We start from the raw sequence: 23604 nt of genomic DNA, 5'->3' as shown, positions 1-23604 counted from the left end.
CTAGAATACGTATTTAGGGAAACAAATTGTGTATTGGTTTTTTTGTGTGTAAAGACTAATGAATAGAAGAGTTGAAATACAATAAGTTTCAAACAAAGGACCAAAATAATCATCAAACTTTAATGAATGGATGATAAACGTTACCTTTCAGTTGCATTCGTTGCATTTCCCCAACAATTTGATGTACTTTTTAATGTATATAATTATTTTTAAAAAAAAACCAAAGGATGCATCCCATCCCACTAGCTACGCACTGAAACGACAGTGTGTTAGAACAATGCAATCCGAACTTTATAAGATGTGCTTACAATACTGGTGCAAAGAATTGGGTGCGATTAATGAACAGAGTCCAACAATTGCAACAACAAACCTCTTGCCTCCAATATCTCGGTTTTACTGCCGACGTAACAGCCAGACGTACGGAATTTACCTCGCTTCAGCTGTCGCATGAACCACATGGCGAACGGTGTGGTGCTGATAGTATACAGAATTGGATTGAGGGCGCTGTTGATTGGGAGTACAAACACGACTATCCAACCATAGAGAGTTTCTGTAATCAGGTGTGAGAAAAAAAAAAACAATGGAAGAACAAAAGTAATAGCATTATCAACTACACAGAATCGCTGAGACTCACATTTCTTTGTGGCTCTAACTGAATGCTGAATGTTGTGGCATGTCGTGAAGATGATTTGGTATTATTATTGTCTTTGCGTGGTACAAGTAATCAGCTATGATCACTTTCCGAAATATACACATAGTTCATCATTATTCATGGCTGATTTTGCACATGAAAGGTAAGCAACTCATTGTGACAGGGAAACAAGATAATTCATACCCAGAGTCTATGTTCCCAATAATATTTAACAGTTTTGTGTTGATTTATGTAATCATTTCATTTGACATTTGTGTATAATAATGGCTAATTCAACTTCGGTTTTGCGGTTTTTTCTTTTTGAACATGTTTGAGTTCATATTATAATCCATGCTTTATTTCATTTTGTTTTTATTTGTATTACGATATAATTGCGATTGATGAATGCACAGGTGGTGTTTTGGCCTCTGTAACCTATCCAAATGAAGTAGTGCCTGATCAAGCATTGGGCACACCGTGCTTTGTGATGTTTGCTATTTAGAAAAAAAAAAAAAACCCGACGGCTGTTACATGAAATATTATATACATTGAATTTTCAGTTCTGTTTACAGCCTATAGTGAGATTATGATAAACCATTTTATATAATTATGTTTCAAGTGACTAATACTATATGAAGGCCTATTTCCATTTGTATATTTATTTGTATTTCAAATGTATAATTCTTTTGTGTAATAATGTATTATTTGACATTGTTTGTAACTATTTTACATTGATATAACTGATCATGGGTGCATGCACTTGTCGGGGAGGAAGGCCTCGAGCCACGGTGATTAAGTTTGCCTTTTCCTCCCTTCGCAACCAGCGGTATGAACTTAAAATCACCACATTCTTTAGAATCATGTAGGCCTAATATGATTTTGCCGTTTGTATTTCACTTTGAAATGTTAACTTAATGAATAAATAGACAAATAATGACAATAATAATAATAATAATAATAATAATAATAAATAATAAGAGAAGAAGAAGAAGAAACATATAAACACACAAACACGCACATCTATAATATACACACAAATACACCTGAAAGCTTTAATTCCAAAGAAGACTGCGCTGCTTCGAATTTAGGGCGGGTTCACTTGAAAAATAACATCGTAAGGTTATAGACCTTAGCTGGGGTGGTGTAATGCAACAGTGAATTAACTAGATTAGCTGCGGACGACTTGCGGGTCGGAAGAAGGAAAGCTTTCTAAGAATTAATTCGCCTTATTCAAAATCTCGATGGCAAAGTCTTAAATACTGATAGGCAAATTTCATTTCATTTCTATGGATTAATGGTTTTACATTGCAACTGGAGACGAGTGAAATGTGTGTTTTCTGCGGTGAGCCGCATTAATTAATCACAATTAGACGAGGCCAAATAGCAGCGTACTCGGTCAATGTACGAAGTAGCCCACTAGTTTCTGTGTGTTTGCTAAGCCTTTCATGTGTAATGGATGCATCAACATGCAATCAATCACCCTGAAGAAATGCAAAACAAAACAAAACGGAACAACGAACAAACAAATGCAACAAAGCAAACATCGAGAAACCCATTATAGTCTTAACTCTCCTAAGAAATGCATAATTGTATAAATACATGTTTGTATATTGATATATATATATATATATGTATATTTAGATATACATAATATATATATTCATATGTATTTATATATTCATGTATGTGTTTATGCGTTTGTGTGTGTGTGTGTGTGTGTGTGTATGTGTGTGGCACTGCGGCAAACCGCAGAGAAATCAATTTTAGACATCGTTTCACTCGTTAGATTTGAAAGTTTACAAAAAGTCATTCTTATGCGTTCTCCTTCCACATCATTACTGTTATCATTATCTTTATTTTTCATTCTAAGATAGAAAAACCTAGCCAGATAAGCTGAAACTCAAACTGCGGTGTAAAGATTGCAGCATAGGATGCAAAAAGAGCGTAGGGGTAGGTCCCTTTTACTGCTGCATTACCATAGCTATTATGGCTTGGGGATTAACTCCTTTAATGATGCCGATTCCCAGGGAGCAGATTTGTATGAATATCAGTTTGCATAAGAACGTCCACTGTCACAGTCATAAAACATAACTGACGATCAAAGCGAGACATTGTCATAACACATGTTTCATGATCAAAGAACGATTTCCGATCCCCCCCCCCCCAAAAAAAAAAATACAATAAAATAAAATTAACATAGGGAAGTCTCATTCCTCTTCCTGATCAATCAAAAGCTCATATTCAAATCATAAACGAGCAGTGGAGTCAACTCGTACATTTTTAGAGTCGAGGAGATATCGCCATTGCAGATAACATACAGATTGCATTTATGTAGTTGCTATGACTCCACGGATAACCTGGACTTTTCACAGCAGCTGTCTGTGAAGGATTCACTCACAAATTATTAAAAACATTTGGAGAAAAGCATGCTACTATTCGTTGCGTTCACATGGGAGACTCTGTCGCATTCAGCTGGCATTGCTTTGAATAAATCTATGTTCAGTGACGTACGTCACCAGCCTTACCGCCTACTCTTGAAAGGTCGCGTGAACGTAACATGGCAAGGCACAGACATTTCAGTACTATACAGTGCGTATCAAAAAAAAAAAAGTTTCAAAAAATGAGGGTTACTTTTTCATAACTATTAGCTATGGAGAGCGCAATGTTGGTTGTGAGGAAAGGAGAATTCTTCCTCTTTCCATTGATACCTAATCATTTTGACAAATGTCATGCATGACTGAGCAAATTGACTTTAAAGACAACAATGTCAAATTGCACTTTTTCCAAGTTTGCGCGTTATTGTGAAGGAACAATGAATGTCTCAGTGCATGGATAAGATCTATGAAAGTGGCCAAATAGGCCATTCTGTACGAATGCAGGTTTGTGTTTAGGGTTTATCCTAGCATAATTATTATGGTTCATAACCTTTAACATGGTCACCTGTCCTATAACTTCGTCACTCCCACAGAGGTGACCCCACACAGTCCTTTTTTGTCTTCATATCAAACACCTAGCTCGCAGCAACAAACCATATTATCTTGAATATGAATATAAAAACATGGATAATGGTTTAGCCTTTATGGGAAGGACCAAGTAATCAACAACGTGACCATGTGGAAGGTTATTAACCATAAAAGGTTAGAAGAAATTCTAAACACAAACCTGCAGTCGTGCAAGCTGGTCTGATGATTTGACCACTTTCACTAACAGGGGGGCGTTTCATCAACGAGTTCGTCGGAGGTTTTCACCGACAAATTTGCCATCAGCCAATCAGACGCAAGGATTTACACTGACAACTGTTAAAAGCTAATGAAATCCTTGCGTCTGATTGGCTGATAGCAAATTTGTCGGTGAAAACTCCGACGAACTCGTTGATGAAATGCCCCCCTGATCTCATCCATGCAGTGAGACATGCATTGCTCCTTCAGAATTACACGCAAACTTGGAAGAAGTGCAATTTGTCATAATTGTCTTTAAAGTTCATGTGCTCACTCATGCATGACATTTGTCATCATAATTAGGTATCAATGGAAAGAAGAAGCGCTCTCCTTTCCTAACAACCAACATTGCACTCTCCATAGATGACAATTATAAGATAGTAGCCCACCAAAGTTGGAATACTTTTTTTTTTGATACGCACTGTATATCGTAAGGTGAGAATACGTATTCCCTTTTGCCCCCAAACTATGTGCATTGCCAATGCAGAGGTAAGCATGGCGAGTATTGACGGGTTACAATAACTAAAAATAACAAGCACCACCGTAGGACTCTATATGCATGAACGGGAAATCAGATGCTATCAACAATAATGGTTGCGGTATTGTGGCGCGGCAAATTAAACTTCATCTATAGAACTGATTAAAATTGAGTATGGACAAACTATTCTCTGTATTGGGAAGTCGCTTTCCTCCTTTACCTACTCTAATCAATTTTCAGGATGCGCCTTTTTTTATTATTCAAACAACGTTGCACACAACGCCATTGAGTGCGTTTTGCTCTCTTCTAAAGTTCCATTATTCACGAAATCACGCCTACAGAGACAAACAGCTGATATTTGATGTGAATGTTGACTTCAGCCACAAGATCGCATAATTTTTGTCCCAGGTAAGTAAGTATACCTGTCTGAGAAAAAAAAAAGTCATAGCCGGTTACTTTCTTGATTCATGATCGTAAACACCCCAGATTTGATATCATTTCAGGTTTACTTCTGAAATTATATCTCCATTATTTTTTCGCCACGTTCAATAGTCTCGATAAAATCCCAACATTTTCGCCGGCGGTATATTTACTGGGATACTCACTCCACCTTTGAAACGTGGAAGCGACTTGACAAGCGCATTCATTAGTTGACATTGCCGTAGTATATACTTTTCTAATTTTCACTCTTAACATCATTTGATTCTCTTGGGTAAACCATAAAGAGATCAAAGCATGACAGGCGATGAAAAGAAGCAAACATTAGCGCAGGCCTATGTCACTAATTATTTGTAACACCGTCAGAATTGAGACAGTCTGCTTCACTCATCCCATCTAAGATGAATCTGAAGAGTAACTTTAGTACATTATATCAACAACATCTGCGCGCTTTGAGATTTTGGTGCAGTCCACAAATTGTTTGCCCTCCTCTATAGCAAAAGTAAACAAGTAACGAAATCATCTAAATCTGAATCATATATGATTTCATAAAGAAATAAAACTGTTCTCCCTAGTTTGCTGTTGCCAGAAATTAAAGAAATACCCAGTCTCATTATAACGACAATAAGGATAGCAATACCGACAGCGGTAATAATGGCGATCGTCATTCCTTACTGTTACTATATCTACCACAACCATCGTCGTAATTATCAAAAGCAAAATAGCCTGACGGAAACTCCCTGTGCAGCACTTACCGGAAATGATGTAATTACAAAGAGACATGACCTTCAACACCGCGATGGGTAGCCAACACAGCGAGTCCGTGAGGATGATGAATAGGAACCGCTTGGCATAGGTCATATCGCCTTTAATACCGCACTGCGCCGCGGCACGACGCGTTCGTCTTATACTGAGAAACATTCCTGACAACCAAAAAAAAAAAGAAGAAAAAACAAACAAACAAGCAATAAAGAAGTCAGAAGTAATACAATTCAATGAGTTAATAGGTCATTTTCTGGCGCGGACTTTTAATAGTATCCCATTTCGTCTATTTCATTTTTTTTTCAGTTCAATTCCATTTATTTTCATATTTCTGAATGAAGAAATATATATACATAAAATATAGCAATTTACAGTGAAACACTATATCCGGCTGGGATGCATGATAAATTATTGTAAACATAGAGAACATGGCGGTCAATCTTTGTAAGTTTGGCTCTACGTATAAATGCTACAGAAATATGATGGAACCTACTTAAAAGCAAGCTTGTTAAGCGTATGTTCCAATTCTGAACAGAGTGTAAAAAAAAATAGATGAGGAGCACAGATGCATGGACGGATTTCCATTTCACTTGGTACGGCAAATAGCACTATATTATGAGTCCATCGCAGTGGTCCTATTTTCTAAATGATGCGTTGTAATTTGTTGCTGGTTTTTTTTTTCGGCTACAGAAATGCATAATGGTTCTGAAACATCAATACAATGGAACAGGATATTGCACTAATTGCGTCGTTATAGCTTGCTACTAGTAATTGCAGGTCAATTTTTGTCATCGACTCTGATCTATGAAGACAGTGAACGCCTCATTGTTGTCTATCAAATGACAAGACTCGCATTTCAAATAAAAGCATTCACTCATCCAATGACATCATAATGGGCACTATCTGAATACGCTCAATTACAGACAGAGTTACAGGCTCTAGGTAAAGAAAAAACAAACAAACACACACACAAACCAAATAAACAACTTGAAACTGGTCAATTGGTCAAATTCAGGGAGAATGGATATTTTGGTTGCAGTGTCTATTAACCGTCATGAGGAGTATGAATTTCATGGGCTGCCGTCCTTGATGCATCATGACACGCCGTCATAATTTCGTCTCACGTTTGTTTAGCACTCTGTCTCTCTCTCTCTTCCCAAGGAAAGATCTTTTTTTTCCTTCTTTTTTTTCCGCATCAATGATGATGTACATACCATTCACAGCTTTAAAAAAAGACATCAGCATTGATAAACACTCACATATTTTGAATTGAATGATGGGAATGAGAAAATGGGAAACTTGTGCCAGTTAGGTCAAGTTTGTTACTGCTTTTTTTTTTTTGCATCCTTTCATCATGATTTCGACGAAAAGTTGGGTTGTTGTCTGTCGTCGAACATATTGTGAAATTCAAATGTTCAGTACCGTAAATTATCGCTATTTGTAAATGCAACCGTGCGTTTCTATTCGCTTCGCTCCACCTATATGTTATGAGTATCATCTCCCCATGGGCAGCGACAGGCCAGCCTATAACCGAGTATCTCTACACACTCGGCTGCCCATGGTTCAGTTGGGAGGTAGAGCCTATCGCCATTTCAAATGACACCATTTCGATTTGACCTAGGTCACGCTTTGCAGTTTTTCTCCCCACACCTGAGATTTATAGTCCAAGGTGTTTATTTTTTTCTTTCATTCATTTGTGATGCTCCACAGGCCTCCCAATAACACTTAATAAGAAATGAATTGCAGGCGAACTGAATATGAATGTAAGATATCTGATGGTCAGTTCTTAATTGCATCAATATTCCCATAGATCACGGTCTTTTGCTTCTGAAAGACCAGAGTTTTAAAGAGTTTAAAAGAGGCAGCCAGCCCTGCAAAGCACTAGATGAAATCCCTCAAGATGCATTAGCCATAAATCATGAGCCCACGATACAAATATCTTGAATGAAATTTGTTCACCTTTCGAATATCAAGTCTAATAATACTATTATCATTCATTTCTTTGTCTATTCATATATAATAATATCAACAACACCAAGTCGGCTCTAGACAATCACAGTCTCTTTATATTTGAAAGCAGCAATTTGACTTCTTTCATTACACACAAGATTGCGGCATCTTCTCCATGAAACCATCGAAAGTGAATGTTAGTTGAGTGTTGTGCTTATGTATAACAATATCATTTTCTTGAACTCTTATTTGTCCATATCCATCGACAATTTGGTATAATATGTCTGCGAAATTGGAACACATGAAACGTTCTCACGCAAATGCTGTTCCCTTTTGCTGCGGACGCTGCTATCGTGTAATGGTGGTGCAGCAAGTTAATCATAATGTACAGAATCGCTTAACGGAAAATAACCGTTGGATTCCTATTATACGGAGAAATTCACTGCGCTGAGCAAAAATTTATAGATGAAAGGGATTTCCTTTGTCAAAGGATGTTTATTGCTGTGATACCTGCTCGCTGTGTTAAGCGTCTTTAATAATCATTTCTGCGACGTTTTGCTTTCCATACTTTTTCCTTGAACATAGTATCATCACACCGGCTGGCCACTTCTGCATCTGCCTTGATGGTGGACTGTGAAGGGTAATGCAAGAAAGTGCCTTGTCCGTTTAAGTTTAGACCTGAAGTTTAGAAGTTCAGATCTGCTGCTACTCATTATCATGGGAAACGGTATTGTGGCGACAGTGCATCCTCTAGCAAAGCAACCTCTGGTCCCATGACAAGCCACGCGTATCATTATTATTATTATTATTATTATTATTATTATTATCGTTATCATTATCATTAACATTATCATTATTATTGTCATTATTAGGATTATTATCATCATTATTGTTATCATTATTGAGTAATGGACAGTCTGATCAACAAACGAAGAAGATCTTTCAGAAGTTTGGCAAGAACGGAGCTGATGAAAGACGATAAGGAAACGGCACCTCTTGTTTCCAGATCATGTAGTGAAGAGAGATAGCCTTGGAAATCAAATATTTATGAGATATGATATTGCGGGGAAAAGGAGACACAGGTAGACAGCAACAGACATTCCTCCGAAACTCCGAAATCATCAGCTCCCTGCACACATCGTGGGGTAAGGAAGTTGGTAAACCACTATTGCCCACGTTTTCTAAGGACATGCAAGAGAGAAAGAGAGGGAGAAAGGTAGGGAAGGGGAGTGCCGTGATAACTCACCTATGTACGAAACCACGATTACGCCAAACGCTGTAGTGTTAATGCCAAGGAATACGAATGCGGAGTACTCCCACCCCTGGAGGCCTGGGTCGTGCAGGTGCAGCGGGAAGCACACCCCGTTGCTGCCGTAGAAGTTTCCGAAGTAGCCGACGGCGACGATGGGGACCCAAGCCAGCATGGTGCCGATCGACCAGATGAAGGCGAGCACGGCTATGGCTCGCTTGGCCTTGATGCGCTGGAAGCTGTACGGGTAGACGATGATGAAGTAGCGCTCCAGCGAAATGAACATGAGTGTGAGGACGGAGACCTCGCTGGAAACCATGGCGAGGAAACCGGAGATCTTACAGGCGTGACTGTTGGTCCACTGCAGCGCGTGCTTGTTGTACTCGTCCCGAAAGCGGACGTCTTGCGTGCCGATGATGAGTAGGTAGACGCCCATCAGAAAATCAGCGGCTGTTAGGTAAAGTGAATACTGCCATCTGATATGCTTCAAACATGAGAGACGTTGATTTAACACTTGAAACTTACGAAAACGTTCATTATTTTGTATCGTATACTGAAGAATGAACTGCATATTTCGACTTTCGATGTAAAACACCTGGCAACAGATGAGTCAGATCCGTATCATGGTGGTATAAAGTAATCACGTCGACATTGATTTCCATCACCCGCAGCGATGATGTCCCTTCTGCACCAGCCATGGTTGCAGGGGTTCTATCACAGACAAATCATCACAACCTCTTTACTTTGTGTCTAACAAAATGTTTTCCCATCACTTGAGATCAATTTGATTATCCATTTGTCGAGGTGAGTCGATCATCCGTTCATATTGACGATTAATATCGACGCTTCGCAGATTTTCCCGCTAACTGTTGTTTTCGATCTTGGTCCCCGATGTAAACTATGACTAGGGCAAACCTCTCTTCCCCCCCCCCCCAAAAAAAAAAAAGAACAACAACAACAACCAACCAACCAAACAAACAAACGAACAAAAAAACACAGTTTAGGTATATGGGAAATTAGATGATTAGATATAAGATAATGAATGAATACATTAATGAAACAATAGTATAATTAATTAAAAGATCAAATGAATGAAGAAGTGGAATAAAAAGTAGGTAAAAAATGAATAAGTACATAATTCTAACAAGTACAGAGGAGGATCGTATCGCTTACCACATAGATTAGTGACCACCACAGTGTGGACTTTGTTTTCTGCCTTCATGAAAGCCCTGCTGACCAGGACCCCCAGGTTTCCCAGGCTGGTGATGATGCCGATGGTCCAGACAAACACGCGCAGGACGACGTTTTTCAGGAGGTTCTCGAAGGACGAGATCCCGTCCGATCGAGGCTCGCACGTCCGCACATGGGGAACGTAGCGACAGTACTCGAACTTTGCAAACCCTCTGCCACATCACGTCAGCGTAAAGAAAAAAGATATACAGCGCGATCCCAATCTTCGTATAATAAGAACTTACACACACATTCGTGATCACACGCAAAAGTTAATTCACATACATAAACACGCTACCACATGTTGACATACACTTAAACTTACACAATCACGAACAACTGACGGACACATACTTTGTAATTCACTTTTGTGTTTACCAATCTACACATATTAAAAAAAGAAAAGCTCTCTAACCACTCGTACTTGCTCTCCAAGTACAATTATTTCTTTTTTGTCTTTTCACTTACTTTTCTCTCGGTATTTGTTTTTTTTTTGTTCATACAAAGCCAATGATTTTATTAATCATAATACCGCCATCAAATCAAGCAACTGCTTATGAAAGCGTTCTCTTGTATTTTTTAATCATTATCTTCAAGAGAATAGTCACACGATTACATAAAATTGTTATCAATATTGCTTACTAGACATAATTATGGTTATTTAGGTTTGTCATTTTGTTGAATTATATCGTATTACTACTGTTCCTTGCATTCAGTTATGCAGCCAATGCATAAGTACCTGCCATGTACAAGTATCTTTTATTTGCGTATAAAAAAGCAGAAATAAAATACAGAAACGATCTTACACTTGCTTCAGTGTCTCGAGGTTTTCAAACATTTCAGCGCTAATGTTTGCGTTCACGATTCCAGTCAGATTCCTGAGGAACAAAAGTAGACATAAGCGTACGAGATCATGATGGAATATCAGAATGAAATGAATGGTCAACGAGGAACAAAAGCAGCAACGACGACGATGACGACGGTGACGTCGCCGACGATTACGACGACAGAAATCTAAAAACAAGTCAGTCGCAAGTAACTGGACATTTTAGAATCCTAATAACTATTACAGTTGATTTTTTTTACTGTGAAAACAAACGAGATTAATGGAGATTGAAGAACAACGCCAAATCACATCAAAGTGATTTGTCGAAAGAATGATTAATGCTCATAACATAGGGATTGTATCAATTACGTTCATTCAAATATCTCCAATTGCGCCAGAATACTGAGCACTGCAAGCTACATAACAGTACTCATGATTGTCAAAAATGAATAATGTCACTTAATGTGCAAAGTACAGTAGTTGTAAGCTATAATTTCTTCATCCAAAGTGTAAAAGCTAAACGTGATAATTATAATTCAATATAATAATGCCATGTATTAAGGACCGTGACATCTGTAAAGGTTAAACTCGTGCAACATGAGCACTAGTGTCACGTGTCACATCTCTGGCACATTCTTCCGAATGAGTTCCACGTGGAACCCAATGTGTTTACTCCTACAATAATCGCAGTCCTCTTTTGATATTATTTTTACCAGTCAATCTCTAATTACGTCACTATATACTTGTTTGTAAGCCTCCTCTCTTTCTCAACAATCGCGCCTTGAGACAGTTTTGAATTCAAAGTCATTTTCAGTACACCGTCTCTTCATTATAGCAGAATGATTTGAGTTGACGGTAGACACCACCATTTTTGTTTGCGATACATTTTGACGATTTACTCTAATCCGAAAACAGATTAGCAATTACCTGAATTCACCTCAAATTAGGAAATGGCGTTTCGAAATGTTAATGAAGCACTCACAAGTCAATAAGATTAGAGAGGTTGTCAAATATTCCCATCGGTAGAGTTGTGACGGGGTTATTTCCAAGTCTCCTGCAGTAACAAAGAAGAAACACATAGATGTATTGAAGGACATGATCCAAAATATGTAAACACATTAAAAAAATAAACTGAATGTGAGCTTTTCTGCTCTTGTCATTTCGACAGTCACTTTTCTCATGTGCACCTCTCGCTTTAAAAAAGAAAAGGAAGAAGAAAATGAATAACTGCCAGTAGCAAAGACAGTTACCTCCGTTGATATTTGCAGACATAAATTAATTATTTTCCTATGATACTGACAAAGAGCTACAGCTGCGCATGAGGTATTATCAATTTTATAGCGTCTGGTAACCATTGGCAACTATGATCCCGAAAGCGCCTGCATTACCCTTATACTCGAGGATGGGGTCGCATAATGTTTCCCGCGGTTTGATGCAGAGCATCAAGAGATGTGGATAAGATCAAAACAAATTACTTCGTGATTTCGGATCGTTATATGTGTATAATAACACCCGCTATCACATAATCCAAAGAGTCTGAAAAGGAAATGATATCGTTTTATAATATTTGTGCTTTATTTCTAATTTCAATCTTTACTTTGTATTCAAGGCACGAATCGATTGGAGTTGTGCCTTGATTTACATAAAGAAAGAATATAATTTGTATACTCACAAAATCTGCAGATGTTCGAGATGGTCAAAGACCCCATCTGGTAGCTCTGAAATCTGGTTATTGGACATATCTCTGTGAGGGGGAAACGAGTAAGCGAAAATGAATAATAGAGATTTTGTGTAATTGTCATTGAATATATCGCTACGCGAGTAGAGCTGATTCTATAAACTGAACAATATCGATAGAGAGTGCAAGGCCCGGAGCGGATATTGTCGTTCAATGGCCCTGTCAAAACGTGATTGCAGAATGCTCCGGGGCGTTTAGATTTCAATTTTGAACAGTTTACCGTCGTCACAGGAATCAGATGTAATTGTTTTCCAAGAACTCGCTTCTGTTTTATTTACAATGTTCTCAAGAGAGCATCATTATTGAACACCCATACACAGTCGCCACAGAAAGTATATAGCGTCGCAAGTGGCGATGTTGCCAAGTTGCCAAATACAACTCTGCCTTTTAATATCAACGTATCAATGTGTTGATATGTAATAAAAAAAACCCCCACACATTTCAACAAGTCTATGATTTTCAATCACAGCGTAGCTCATTTAAACAATGTAAAAAGGGTCTGGTACGGTGTGAACGGCTCTATGAAATTGACCATGATAATATCATTACCACAGTGATATATATATATATATATATATATATATATATATATATATAAGCATACATACTTATGATACAGGCCGGCAGTGCATGACAAAAGTTATAGTGCACGCAAAATATAACGATTGCCAACGATAACCCACTATCGATTTGATATCGGTTTTTGCTCCCTCATTTTAATCATCGAGTACTGAATCCCGCACCTTATCGACGCGATTGCGCCACAACCGCGATATGCCTGCTCGATATTATCGTTATTCTCAATTCTCGCTGGCCATGCCGGCAACTAATCTGTGTGGGACTAGACTTTCAGCGGTAGATTTAAACATGGAAGCTGAAATGAACAGGTTCGCTACTTTTACAGAGACTGATCTATGTAAACAGTATCTTAGATAATAAGGACACAAAGGAAGCCATCAAATACGCCCTACGAATTTTGGACTCCTACTGTTCTGAAAAAGGAATCAATCCGACGGATATTGAGCAAGTCAACCCAAGATTTGTGCCGCTTTCTCCGTACATTCTACGCGGGAGTGCGCCGTGGAAATGGGCAGCGTGTGTACGGTATACGCTAAGCGCTCTTTGATCACGCTGCGCTATGAACTTTTACTACGACATTTACAACACACTCTCGGAATCTACATGTGCAGCAATGGTGACTTCAATGATGCCTGGCACGAGCCTTGTGTTTAAATCCAGTAGATTCCTAATCCTACAAAACATCATCTAGTCCTGGTCCTGGACCCACAGTGCAGTAAGTAGGGCGTCTAACGTGTTACTGTTAGATCCATGGTAGACCTACACTGTATTGTAGGGTCAAGTGTTAACTGTACGTTAGCTCTGTCGCTCGTAAGTGACGTAGAAATTTCTAGATCTAGTAGAAAACGTTAGGCCAGGGCCCCTTGACCTAACCTATCGTAGGGCCTAGAAAACGTTAGATAACCACGTAGACCCTAGACTCTATAGTTGAATTTGGATCTTCAGGATTTTGTCTACACAGGTTCAAAGAAACTGGTATTATTGCTTGTCTAGACACGTGTAGAGTCTTAAATGATCTAGGCTTTCGTATTTTTTCAATTTATCTTGCCTGGGACTAACGTTACTGGGTATGTATGCTATTTTATATAACACATAGTGCATGACGTCTTATTGCACTATAACAAGTACCAAGCACCTCCAAATTCTGAATTTGCCCTCAGGCAATTATAATCAATTCGGCCTGCGGCCTCATTGAATATAACTGGCCTTCGGGGCAAATTCAGAATTTGTCGGTGCTTATATTGTTATAGTGCATTCAGCCTCATGCACTATATATATAATATGAAATATATATATATATATATATATATATATATATATATATATATATATCAAACAGCAATGGCACCGCTTGCAAAGACAAATCATGAAACACTGGGGCTGGTCGTCTTTTTAGACACTACACTTTTACACTTATACATCACTCTCTTTGGAGGCAAATAGAAGCTCTCGAAATAATGCCAACCTTTAATTTCTCAAAATACTTTGATATAACATCAGTGTGCATTCGTATCCAACTCGTCGTTCTTTTCATCATTCATTTGAACAACCACAGACTACTCCTAGCGAAAAAACAACAACAACATATGACACGATGATCCTGATGCATGGACTCTATTACTCGAATATAATAACGGCTGTCTCTTCTTCTTCTTCTTCTTCTTCGTTTTATTTTAAGGGCTTAATAAAGAAGCCCACACTGCAGAAACACAACCATGAATGATTAATTTGACCTGATGACGATATCATGTTTTCTCTTCTTTTCTTTTTAAAGCAAACAGAACAGGTCAAACAGTTGCAATATTACTCCGCGTGCAAAGTGAAAATTCCCGAAAATCTGCCCCCACTGCATCAACACACTTTGCGCGCACACAAACGTATGCAATTTTCTTTGATATCCTACAAAGGCAAAGGATTATATTTTATCATGATGATATCTATTTAAACAAACAAAACAAAACAGTAATACTTTGTATGATACTAGGAACCATCGTTAGGTGTCAGTGGCAGTACATATGGAGGGTCTTTAACTGGTAAATGGTGATACTTACAATTCTTTCAGTAGCACTTGAGTGCGGAAAGCGTCTCGGTCAACTGTTTTTATGACGTTGTTGTTAAGAATTCTGTATTGAGTATAACAACATAAAAGAAGAATAATGGCATAAGAAGCGTTACTACACCTGTGGTGTAGGGTTTTTCATCGAGTTAGACAATATAACAGTGTATAACGTGATACACCGCAAGGGAGCTCATGTATTAAAAGATCAATATTATGTTCAAATAAGAATAAAGATAATGACGATTTCTAATACAAAAGTAGTTAGCAAATTAAATCTTAACTCTACAATTCACCACTAATGGCCTTCTGTAGACTCGAATAATCGCTAAAGGAGTGTGGGTGTGTGTGTGCCTATTTGTTTATGTGTTCGTATGTGTGTTTGGATGATTTATGTGTATATCCAGTGGTTTTTCTTTTGCTGATTCTTGTCTATAGTGATTTTGCCCATCAAGCCTTGTGAGAACAAGGTCACTCGAGTTCTGAGGGCAAGGAGGTACTACAGTCGCCTAGCACTGGGTATCTCCCAGGTAAAAGCAATAAAGACTATAATGTGACGACGAAATGACTGCAGTCTACAGATATGCCGAGTCATGTAGAGTCAGATAGAAGCCCGCTTTGCATTGTAGACTGTCGATAGGATGAATGTCTTCATTTTATCTTACTGGCTCCAGAGAATAAACAGCCAGTGATTGTTTTAGTTTTCGTTTTTTCTTCCACGGATGCCTCATAAGGGGAGAATTTTGCAATTTCAACGGCAAATACCCGAAATCCTCCTCGGAGAGAGACGTGTACGACTGAAATGAATAACAATCTATCAAAGCCTGCGTCATCAGTACATTGGTATTGACTTCTTGGCTTAGTTAGACTTTCCGGCTTAAGACGGTGATTTGTCACTTGCGTAAGACTAGAAATTACAAACTCCACAGACAAGTATATCATTGGACGTAGAGAGCAATGGGAGAAACCCATTCAGTATCTTACAAGAAAAAAAAATGATAATAATGCACAGAAGCTTCCAGATAGACAATTTTGTAACACTCTGCATATTTCGTTTCCTTTATCTAGTAAAATATTCATAAATCATGAAAATAAATGAATATTGGACATCAGACAAGACAGTAAAGGTAGAAGCTGGTGAAACCAGCACAAGTTGCACAGACCTTCCTTGCTGGAAAGAACACAGTGTCCCACAGTGTGAAACACAACGTGAAACACAGTGGGAACACATTGTAAACACAGTGTGAAACACAATGTAAAACACTGTGTGAAATGAGTTGAGTTTGAGTTTTGAGTTATTTATAACAACAACATGTGTACAAGAAAGTTTGAATACATGTTTATACATCAACATTGTTACATAGCACACATAAAATTTGCTGTATAAACGATCTAAAACACATCGGATATATAATGGATAAATAACTAAGTAATATGAAATTACACTAATGCTTGTATTTATTTTAAAAAAAAAAGGGCTACAATATGGCAATAATGTACACAATGAGGTTGCTAAAAGAACCAAGAGGTAGCACAGGTGCTAGTAGGTGTTGGTCCTTTGACATGTGTTACATAATGAACAAATAAAATACGTATAAAAATACTGTTATATAACGTTATTGATTTGTAGTACCATTGTCTATGCAAATTTAATGTGTTTTGCTAAATTACTTCGGAAATTTTTCCTGGTATCAATTCTCCTTAAATTTTTGGGCAAAGCATTCCACAATTTAACTCCTATATAAGAAAGTGAGAGTTGACCATATATAGTTTTACATTTTGGTAGATAAAGCAAGCCTTCTTTTTTGTCCCTCGTTGAATAAGAATGTTGAATATTCTGACAATATTCTACTAGATAATGTGGCATATTTTCCTTTGACAAATCAAATATAAATGTACAGATGTAAAGTTTATGTAATTCAAATACGTCCATTACTCCCAGTTTTTGGAACAGGGGATCAGAAGGTGTTCTGAGTGGACTGAAGGTGATAGCTCGCATGGCCATTTTCTGACTAAGACGAAGGCAGTTTGAATAAGATTTGCATGTACTCCCCCACACTTCATTTCCATATGTAATGTTGGACTGGATAAAAGATTTGTACAGAAGAATAAGTGCATGTTGGGGGACACAGTGTCGTAATTTCAAAAGAATACCAGCCTTCCGTCTCACACATTTATTTACAGCTTGTATGTGACTTCTCCAAGGCAAATGGCTATCAATGCATATTCCAACAAAAGATGCCTCATTCACTCTACTAATGACGTTATCTGATAGTTTCATTGTCCCTTTCACAGTAACTTCTCATTTTTTACTTTTTGTAATCATATAATTTGTCTTTTTCAAATTGATTGTCACTTTATTAGAATTGCACCAGTCTTGAATTTTCCCCAAATGCAGATTGATGATCCCCATGTCAACTTCCCTCTGGCCAACATTAAATGTGTGAAATATATTTGAATCGTCAGCAAATAATCTAGAATTAAAAAAATGAAGTTGAATTTGGTAAGTCGTTTATATATATCAAGAAGAGCGTTGGCCCAAGAACTGATCCTTGTGGTATACCACACTTTATTAAAGTATCAAAGTATACACCGTCAGTATGTGTTACCAATTCATCCACTTCAGTGTTCTTTTTACTTCTATTACCCCCATTCAGTAATTCATTTACAGTTTTCCAGGTTTTGCTTGCAGCGAACTTTGAAGGAATTCATGCCGAAAAGTATAAAAGATATAGAAATATTCTTGGAACTGTTTTGAAAAATGCGAAAAGAATGTCCTACAGTAATTTATTTCATGAGCAGTGTGAAATCTCTTGACAATCTTAAATTCGAGCGTTTTCACATAGTCGACTATGAACACCTTGTGAACACACTGTAAGACACTGTATTCTTTCCAACAGGATTGTTGTACGATATACAAAGGAGGGCGGAGTTTTTCAAAGACACATACAACATTTTCAGTGAATTGAAAGTGAGGGCATTCCTTTATAAACATTTTCTGGACTTATTCTGTCTAATCATGAAATGATTATAGCATGTATAGAAAAGGATAAACGTTTAGAGTTTAGATTGCATATATGACGCAACATGTTTAAATCAGAAACTTGAACCCCTTTAAGAGTTGTAATCCATTTCCTCATGTTAAAAGCTACGACAATGAGGGGTACTCACAGCACGTTGATGGAAATGTTGCTGGCAAATGACTTGGCGTCGATGCTGGATATTTCATTTCCTTCTAGATCACTGCAGAAATTTCACAGATAATTAATAAATGCTTTATCAGTCTTATCAATTAAAGTAATATATACCTTAACATAACATAACAGATGTGCTTTATTGCGTTTTCTTTGACTTCACTTGACGTTTACAACCAGCTTAATAGCTGACTTCCAACACTTGTAGCTGACGGAATAACTTCCTCGAGATGGCACAAATAAACATAATGGTAAGAGCCTCAACCCATCTCGCACCCATCTTTCAACCCATCTCTTTCCCCCCCCCCCCCTCCCCTCCCCCCCCCCCTTTCTCTCTTAATATACATATGAGTTACAGCTGCGCTATTATGGGATTGACAATACATGCGTACATGTATGTATGTGTATATTGAGGAGTTCCAATTCAAGTTTTTCGGGACAGACAAGTCAATAAAAGGCATCGGAACACTACTCGGAAAGGCTCAATACTAGGCGGCGGATTAATTCAGCAGCGAAGAGCGTAATTGGGTTGAGGGTAGGATTGCGGCTGTGCTTTCAGTTTGGAGAATGACATCAGTCCCTCCAAAGGCTCTAGATGCCATTACGTTATTATTCAACAACCAGTCAGCTGGAATCTCCCAAGCATTTTACGCTACAGGTAGAGCCATTTCACTGCGCAAATCATGAACGCTTTACCCCATGAAATACCAACAACCCAGGAGACAGCCTTTGAATGCCAAAGGCATCAGGAAGTAAGCCAACTAACTCAGAGCTGGGACGGAGGTGGGAGGGAGCTGGGGTATCGAGGAAAGGGAAAACTGTCTTTTTTATATACAATGTTATAAAAGCAACTGAATGTTCGGCTAACTATAGGGTAAAGACAAGTTGAATGGTCTCCTTTGAGTTATAGCTGCGCTATTATGTTTTCAAATTGACAGTAGTTAGACATGTTAGAGTTGCAGCAATTTGGAGCTTTATCTGTGGTGCCAGTTAATACCTGTAATTACAAACCAGAAAAAAAAGAATAAAGCTATAAAAAATAAAGAAACCCAGCCAAACACCACATACAAGCACCGGCTCACACACACAAAATCAAAGGAAATGCCAAATACGTAGGAGACGCGGATATAGGAGAATGAACAAAATCAGAAAATGGGGAAAAAAAAGAGGAACATATTTAAAACATGGAGTTCAATTTGCAAAGTAATTTTAATCTGCTTCCCTTTAACGTTAAAAGAAATGTTTTTGTTTTGTTTTTTTTGCTCGTACCGTTATCTTAGTTTAATAATCGTATCCTTTCGATATCATGTAGCAAAAAAAAAAAATAGGGGGGGGGGGAGAAAAACTGTTATAAAAGACGAGGAAAGCACTGATTTCTACTGCTCTGCAGTTCACTGCCCTGATAGAGTTTGTTCATGCAACAGTGCGCATGGATACCACTCTACCCATAGAACTCGCCAGAAAAGTGCAGACACCTTAGGGATTTTTTTTTTCTAATCTATGTAGCAGTCCTCGCTGTTACTATATACGAAGCGTTAGCCGTAAGAGGATTGCTTTCTGCAGCTTTTAACAGGTACAGGGAAGATCTAGCCTACACGTAAAGGGTCAGAAGATGGCAATCGTAGAAAAAAACAAGACAAAATAGAACAAAGTAAAAAAAAGAAGAAATTTTGGCACTTCACCAACGGGTATGACTGTAATTGACGCTACAAGATTACAAGTACGATGAAACGAGCTTTACTCGATTCAATATTTCATGAAGATGTATGAAGAATGCCTAAAAACGTATTCTACCTGTTTTCTTTTCCGAGCTTATCTACTAGACTAAAGGAAATATTTTGATCATAATGGCAACATTTAACAGTTTCAGAGAAAAAAAAGATGCTTATTAAAGGGCAGGTCTAGCACAATCAAACCCAAGATGGCTGATTCATCACTGAGTCATAATGGACAGCTCTGTTCGAGGTACGCAGAAGAGTTATGGCCATGGAACGGCAACTGCGACGAAGCTGTCATAAAATATAATTCTAGGCATAGTAATGACTGGGAATACGGAAAATTGAATGGTGTGTTAAGTGGTGGATTGGGCTACGGGCATCGTTTGCAGATGACTTCACGGACAATCTAATTTTTCGTCTTTTTTTATACAAAGGCACGCAAACGTAACTGTGTCGAGCCCCCCCCCCCTTTTTTTTTTGCACCATACAAAGAAATACATAAGGTGTCACCACCATGGGCCCGCCCACTTGTTTTACCCCGTAAGTGGCACTAGAAAGAAATAAGAAATAGATAGATTGTCAGAAGTTGCGCTTTTTTTTTTTTTTTTTTTTTTTTTTTTTTGTTAGCTCATGAAACCCGGAAGTTTTGAAAACGCTCCGCCGGCCCTGTAACATTATGAGTAGCTACCATGCTGTATGATAATATCAATGTGGTATACCGTGTACACCAGTACAACGAAGTCCTCGGGACCGGCGGTGTTCTTTCGTATGGACCTGTATTTCGATTTTGTTGCAACGAGAAATTTGTTATAACTTTGTTAGTTATAAGGGGAGTGCATTGTACATGACAGATTTGCTCGTATATAATGGTTTATACTCACATCCAGGCTATGGACTTGATATCCTTCAGCGCTTTTCCCTCCTTCAAGTCTGAAATTTTGTTGTCTCTCAAATCTCTAGAAACATTGAAAACGAAAGAAAACAAAGTTAAAAATTAATGATCGACGGATCGATCCATACATCGATTGTACTCGTCATTCATTTGCGGGCTTTGATGACGTGATATATGCGGGCATTGGACCATTATACATGTCGATGGCCAAGTGCCAGTCAGACGCCAGATGACCGTTCCGTATAAAACAACAAGAACAAGATAAAATCCTACGGTTACAAGAATGTCTGGAAATAGTCCCCTTTCCCGCTAACGACATACATTTTCATACATACAGCCCTGTGCTGTATGTTAAATGGAACTGGCGGCGATCTATCAATATCTGACACAAAGAAGCACAGCAAAGCATAAATATATTACTTGAATTTCACAAAAACTTCAAAAGAAATACCCGGGTTAGGAAATAACACATGTCCTTCCAAGGGATCTAATTTCAAGTTAACTTCAAACCCATGAAACGAGGAATGGAAATTTACCCCTTAAGGGACACGCCAAGTGTGTGATGAAATGAAACATCGATAAAGACTTTCTACTTTTGGGTCTGCATGTTTTATTAACCTATTTGGTGTGAATTTCCACTGGGGTTGGCCCGTCCGAAAGAACGAGTGAGCAGAATTTCACTTCAAATAATGGAAATCGTCGCCGTCTCTGAGTCTCAGAAGCATGTAACAATAACAGGTCCTCTTCTCGCTCACGTCTTACTCTGCTTTGATGTAGATGCCCCGGAGAGACATCTGCCAGACGCAAAAATAGAAATGCACATGGCATGTTGAAGTGGGTTGGCAATTTAAGTAATTATATTTTTTTCTAGAACTTTCCTCGATGATTACCTAAAGGTTGAAGTTTCATTGACAAATTAGGGCTGAGGTTTTCAAAATACGTCTATTTGTAACTTGATATAACAGCCGGGGGTGTTCGAAAGACGCAACATTATATATTTGTAATCCCCTATGATACCTTGTATGAGGAAAAATGCCACGTTCGTTGTAGGTCAAATGAAAGGCATTTGTATTTCTTTCGGTATCATATGCGGCCAAATAAGAATGGACAGAAGTTTCCACTCACAGCCAGTATAGTTGCTCCAATCCTGAAAACATTCCAGCCTCAAGAGATCGCAACGAATTACCCTGCAGGAATCTGCGATATGTAAGTCGGAAAACAAAAGGAATGTAAACATTACTGGGAGAAACTTCTCAAGTAGAGCAATTAAACAATATTGTAGTCTTAAATCATTTGGGGAAAAAAGGCAATCTAATACACGTGTTTTGCCGTCTTTGATAATAATGATTCTACTGGCTATGGATATTCATAAATCTATTTTAGAATAGAAAATCCCCATTTTTAACACCAAACATATACCCTATAAATACACCTAAGTAGTAGGCACACTGTCCGTGAAGTTGTTAGCCATGTTTACCATCATATTAAGTAGGGTATGCTTAATATAATATACGCTTACCCTACCTATGATAGTAGGCTTATATTATCATCTGTATTATAGATAGCTGGTTTGTAGTTATTCTCTAGAGGGGCATCTTCTTGAATTTATTGATTTTCTTTTGCCACGACACATTCTTACCTATACATTACAAGGGACCTATACATTACAAGATTTGCTTTTAAGTAGGTCCCCACATTTCATGTTTGTAAAATTGTCTTCTCTTGTATTTTTTGTAATTACGACGCTATGTTCAGTCTTATGTCAAATCGATTGTGTCATGTTATTCGTGATTTGAGATGTGGAACAATAAATCAAATCAAATTAAAATCAAAAGAATACAAGGACGGGAAATAAGATGTTTATCAGAACAAAACATGTCATTAAAGATATAAGAATGCCATCACATGGAAACCTGAGAATTAAGGTGTTTTTTTACGCCTGTGACACCAAATAAAGCGTACTCAACGCCAGGTTCAAATCCGAATTAATGAGTAGAATATGACAAACAGAATATTGTGAAGGTCTCATCATAGCTGGGTATGATAAAAAGAAAATAAATGTGGAACTTTTTGATTCTTCAGGCTTTCACGAATCAGTGCTACAGGCCTAAACGTTGCATGATGTGATCACCTCACAAGCTCCTACTGAACTCTGAAAAAAATAACTGAATTTCCCTTTTTGACATAGAATAAAGAAAATCCTTGCTATCTTGCTATGACTCACCAAAAATGGTGAGAGATAGAGACTGCATTATTGCGCGCAGATGAGAGTGCATCATTGCAATGTACTAATAAGTAAAGAAACCTGTACAGATTATAGTAATCATGATGCAGATCGTTGTCTTCATATCCCTAGCATTTGTACAAAATGACGCTGAGCACGAACAGGGAGGAGAATTTCTCCAAGGAGGAAAGGTATCGTTAATCTGGTTGTGTCGCACAATCCCTATATCTTCTTGACCGATCTCGCAGCTTCAGAGCCTAAGTATCTGAGTGGAGGCAGTGGCTCTAACTCTTGTCGGAAATCTCTGCGACATTTTAATTCAAAGCATGTGCAAGAAGCATAGATGCCATAATGATTTACATCTTGCTGCATCTCAACAACGTACTTACGCAGGGTTGGGGCTTTCCTAATAATCTTCCTA

General features: G+C 38.0%; 1 protein-coding gene across 1 annotated transcript in view; it reads right to left on the bottom strand.

The window, feature by feature from the left end:
- Window positions 1-23604, bottom strand: part of LOC139745122 (relaxin receptor 1-like) — a 55786-nt gene that overhangs the window by 7929 nt on the left and 24253 nt on the right. The window contains exons 8-18 of the mRNA XM_071655542.1: window positions 22085-22156; window positions 20949-21023; window positions 18327-18398; window positions 15151-15222; window positions 12455-12526; window positions 11765-11836; window positions 10763-10834; window positions 9900-10129; window positions 8724-9176; window positions 5521-5688; window positions 371-550 (exon numbers count right to left, since the gene is read on the bottom strand). Coding sequence (XP_071511643.1) covers window positions 371-550; window positions 5521-5688; window positions 8724-9176; window positions 9900-10129; window positions 10763-10834; window positions 11765-11836; window positions 12455-12526; window positions 15151-15222; window positions 18327-18398; window positions 20949-21023; window positions 22085-22156 — 1538 coding nt within the window. The remainder of the gene's footprint in view (window positions 1-370; window positions 551-5520; window positions 5689-8723; window positions 9177-9899; window positions 10130-10762; window positions 10835-11764; window positions 11837-12454; window positions 12527-15150; window positions 15223-18326; window positions 18399-20948; window positions 21024-22084; window positions 22157-23604) is intronic.

Source organism: Diadema antillarum, unplaced genomic scaffold, assembly GCF_040938485.1.
Source record: "Diadema antillarum isolate AM-2024a unplaced genomic scaffold, OU_Dant_1.0 seq00001234_RagTag, whole genome shotgun sequence".
NCBI classification, from domain to species: Eukaryota; Metazoa; Echinodermata; class Echinoidea; order Diadematoida; family Diadematidae; genus Diadema; species Diadema antillarum.
The sequence above is the reverse complement of the archived record's forward strand: the minus strand, read 5'-3'. Positions and strand labels throughout refer to the sequence as shown.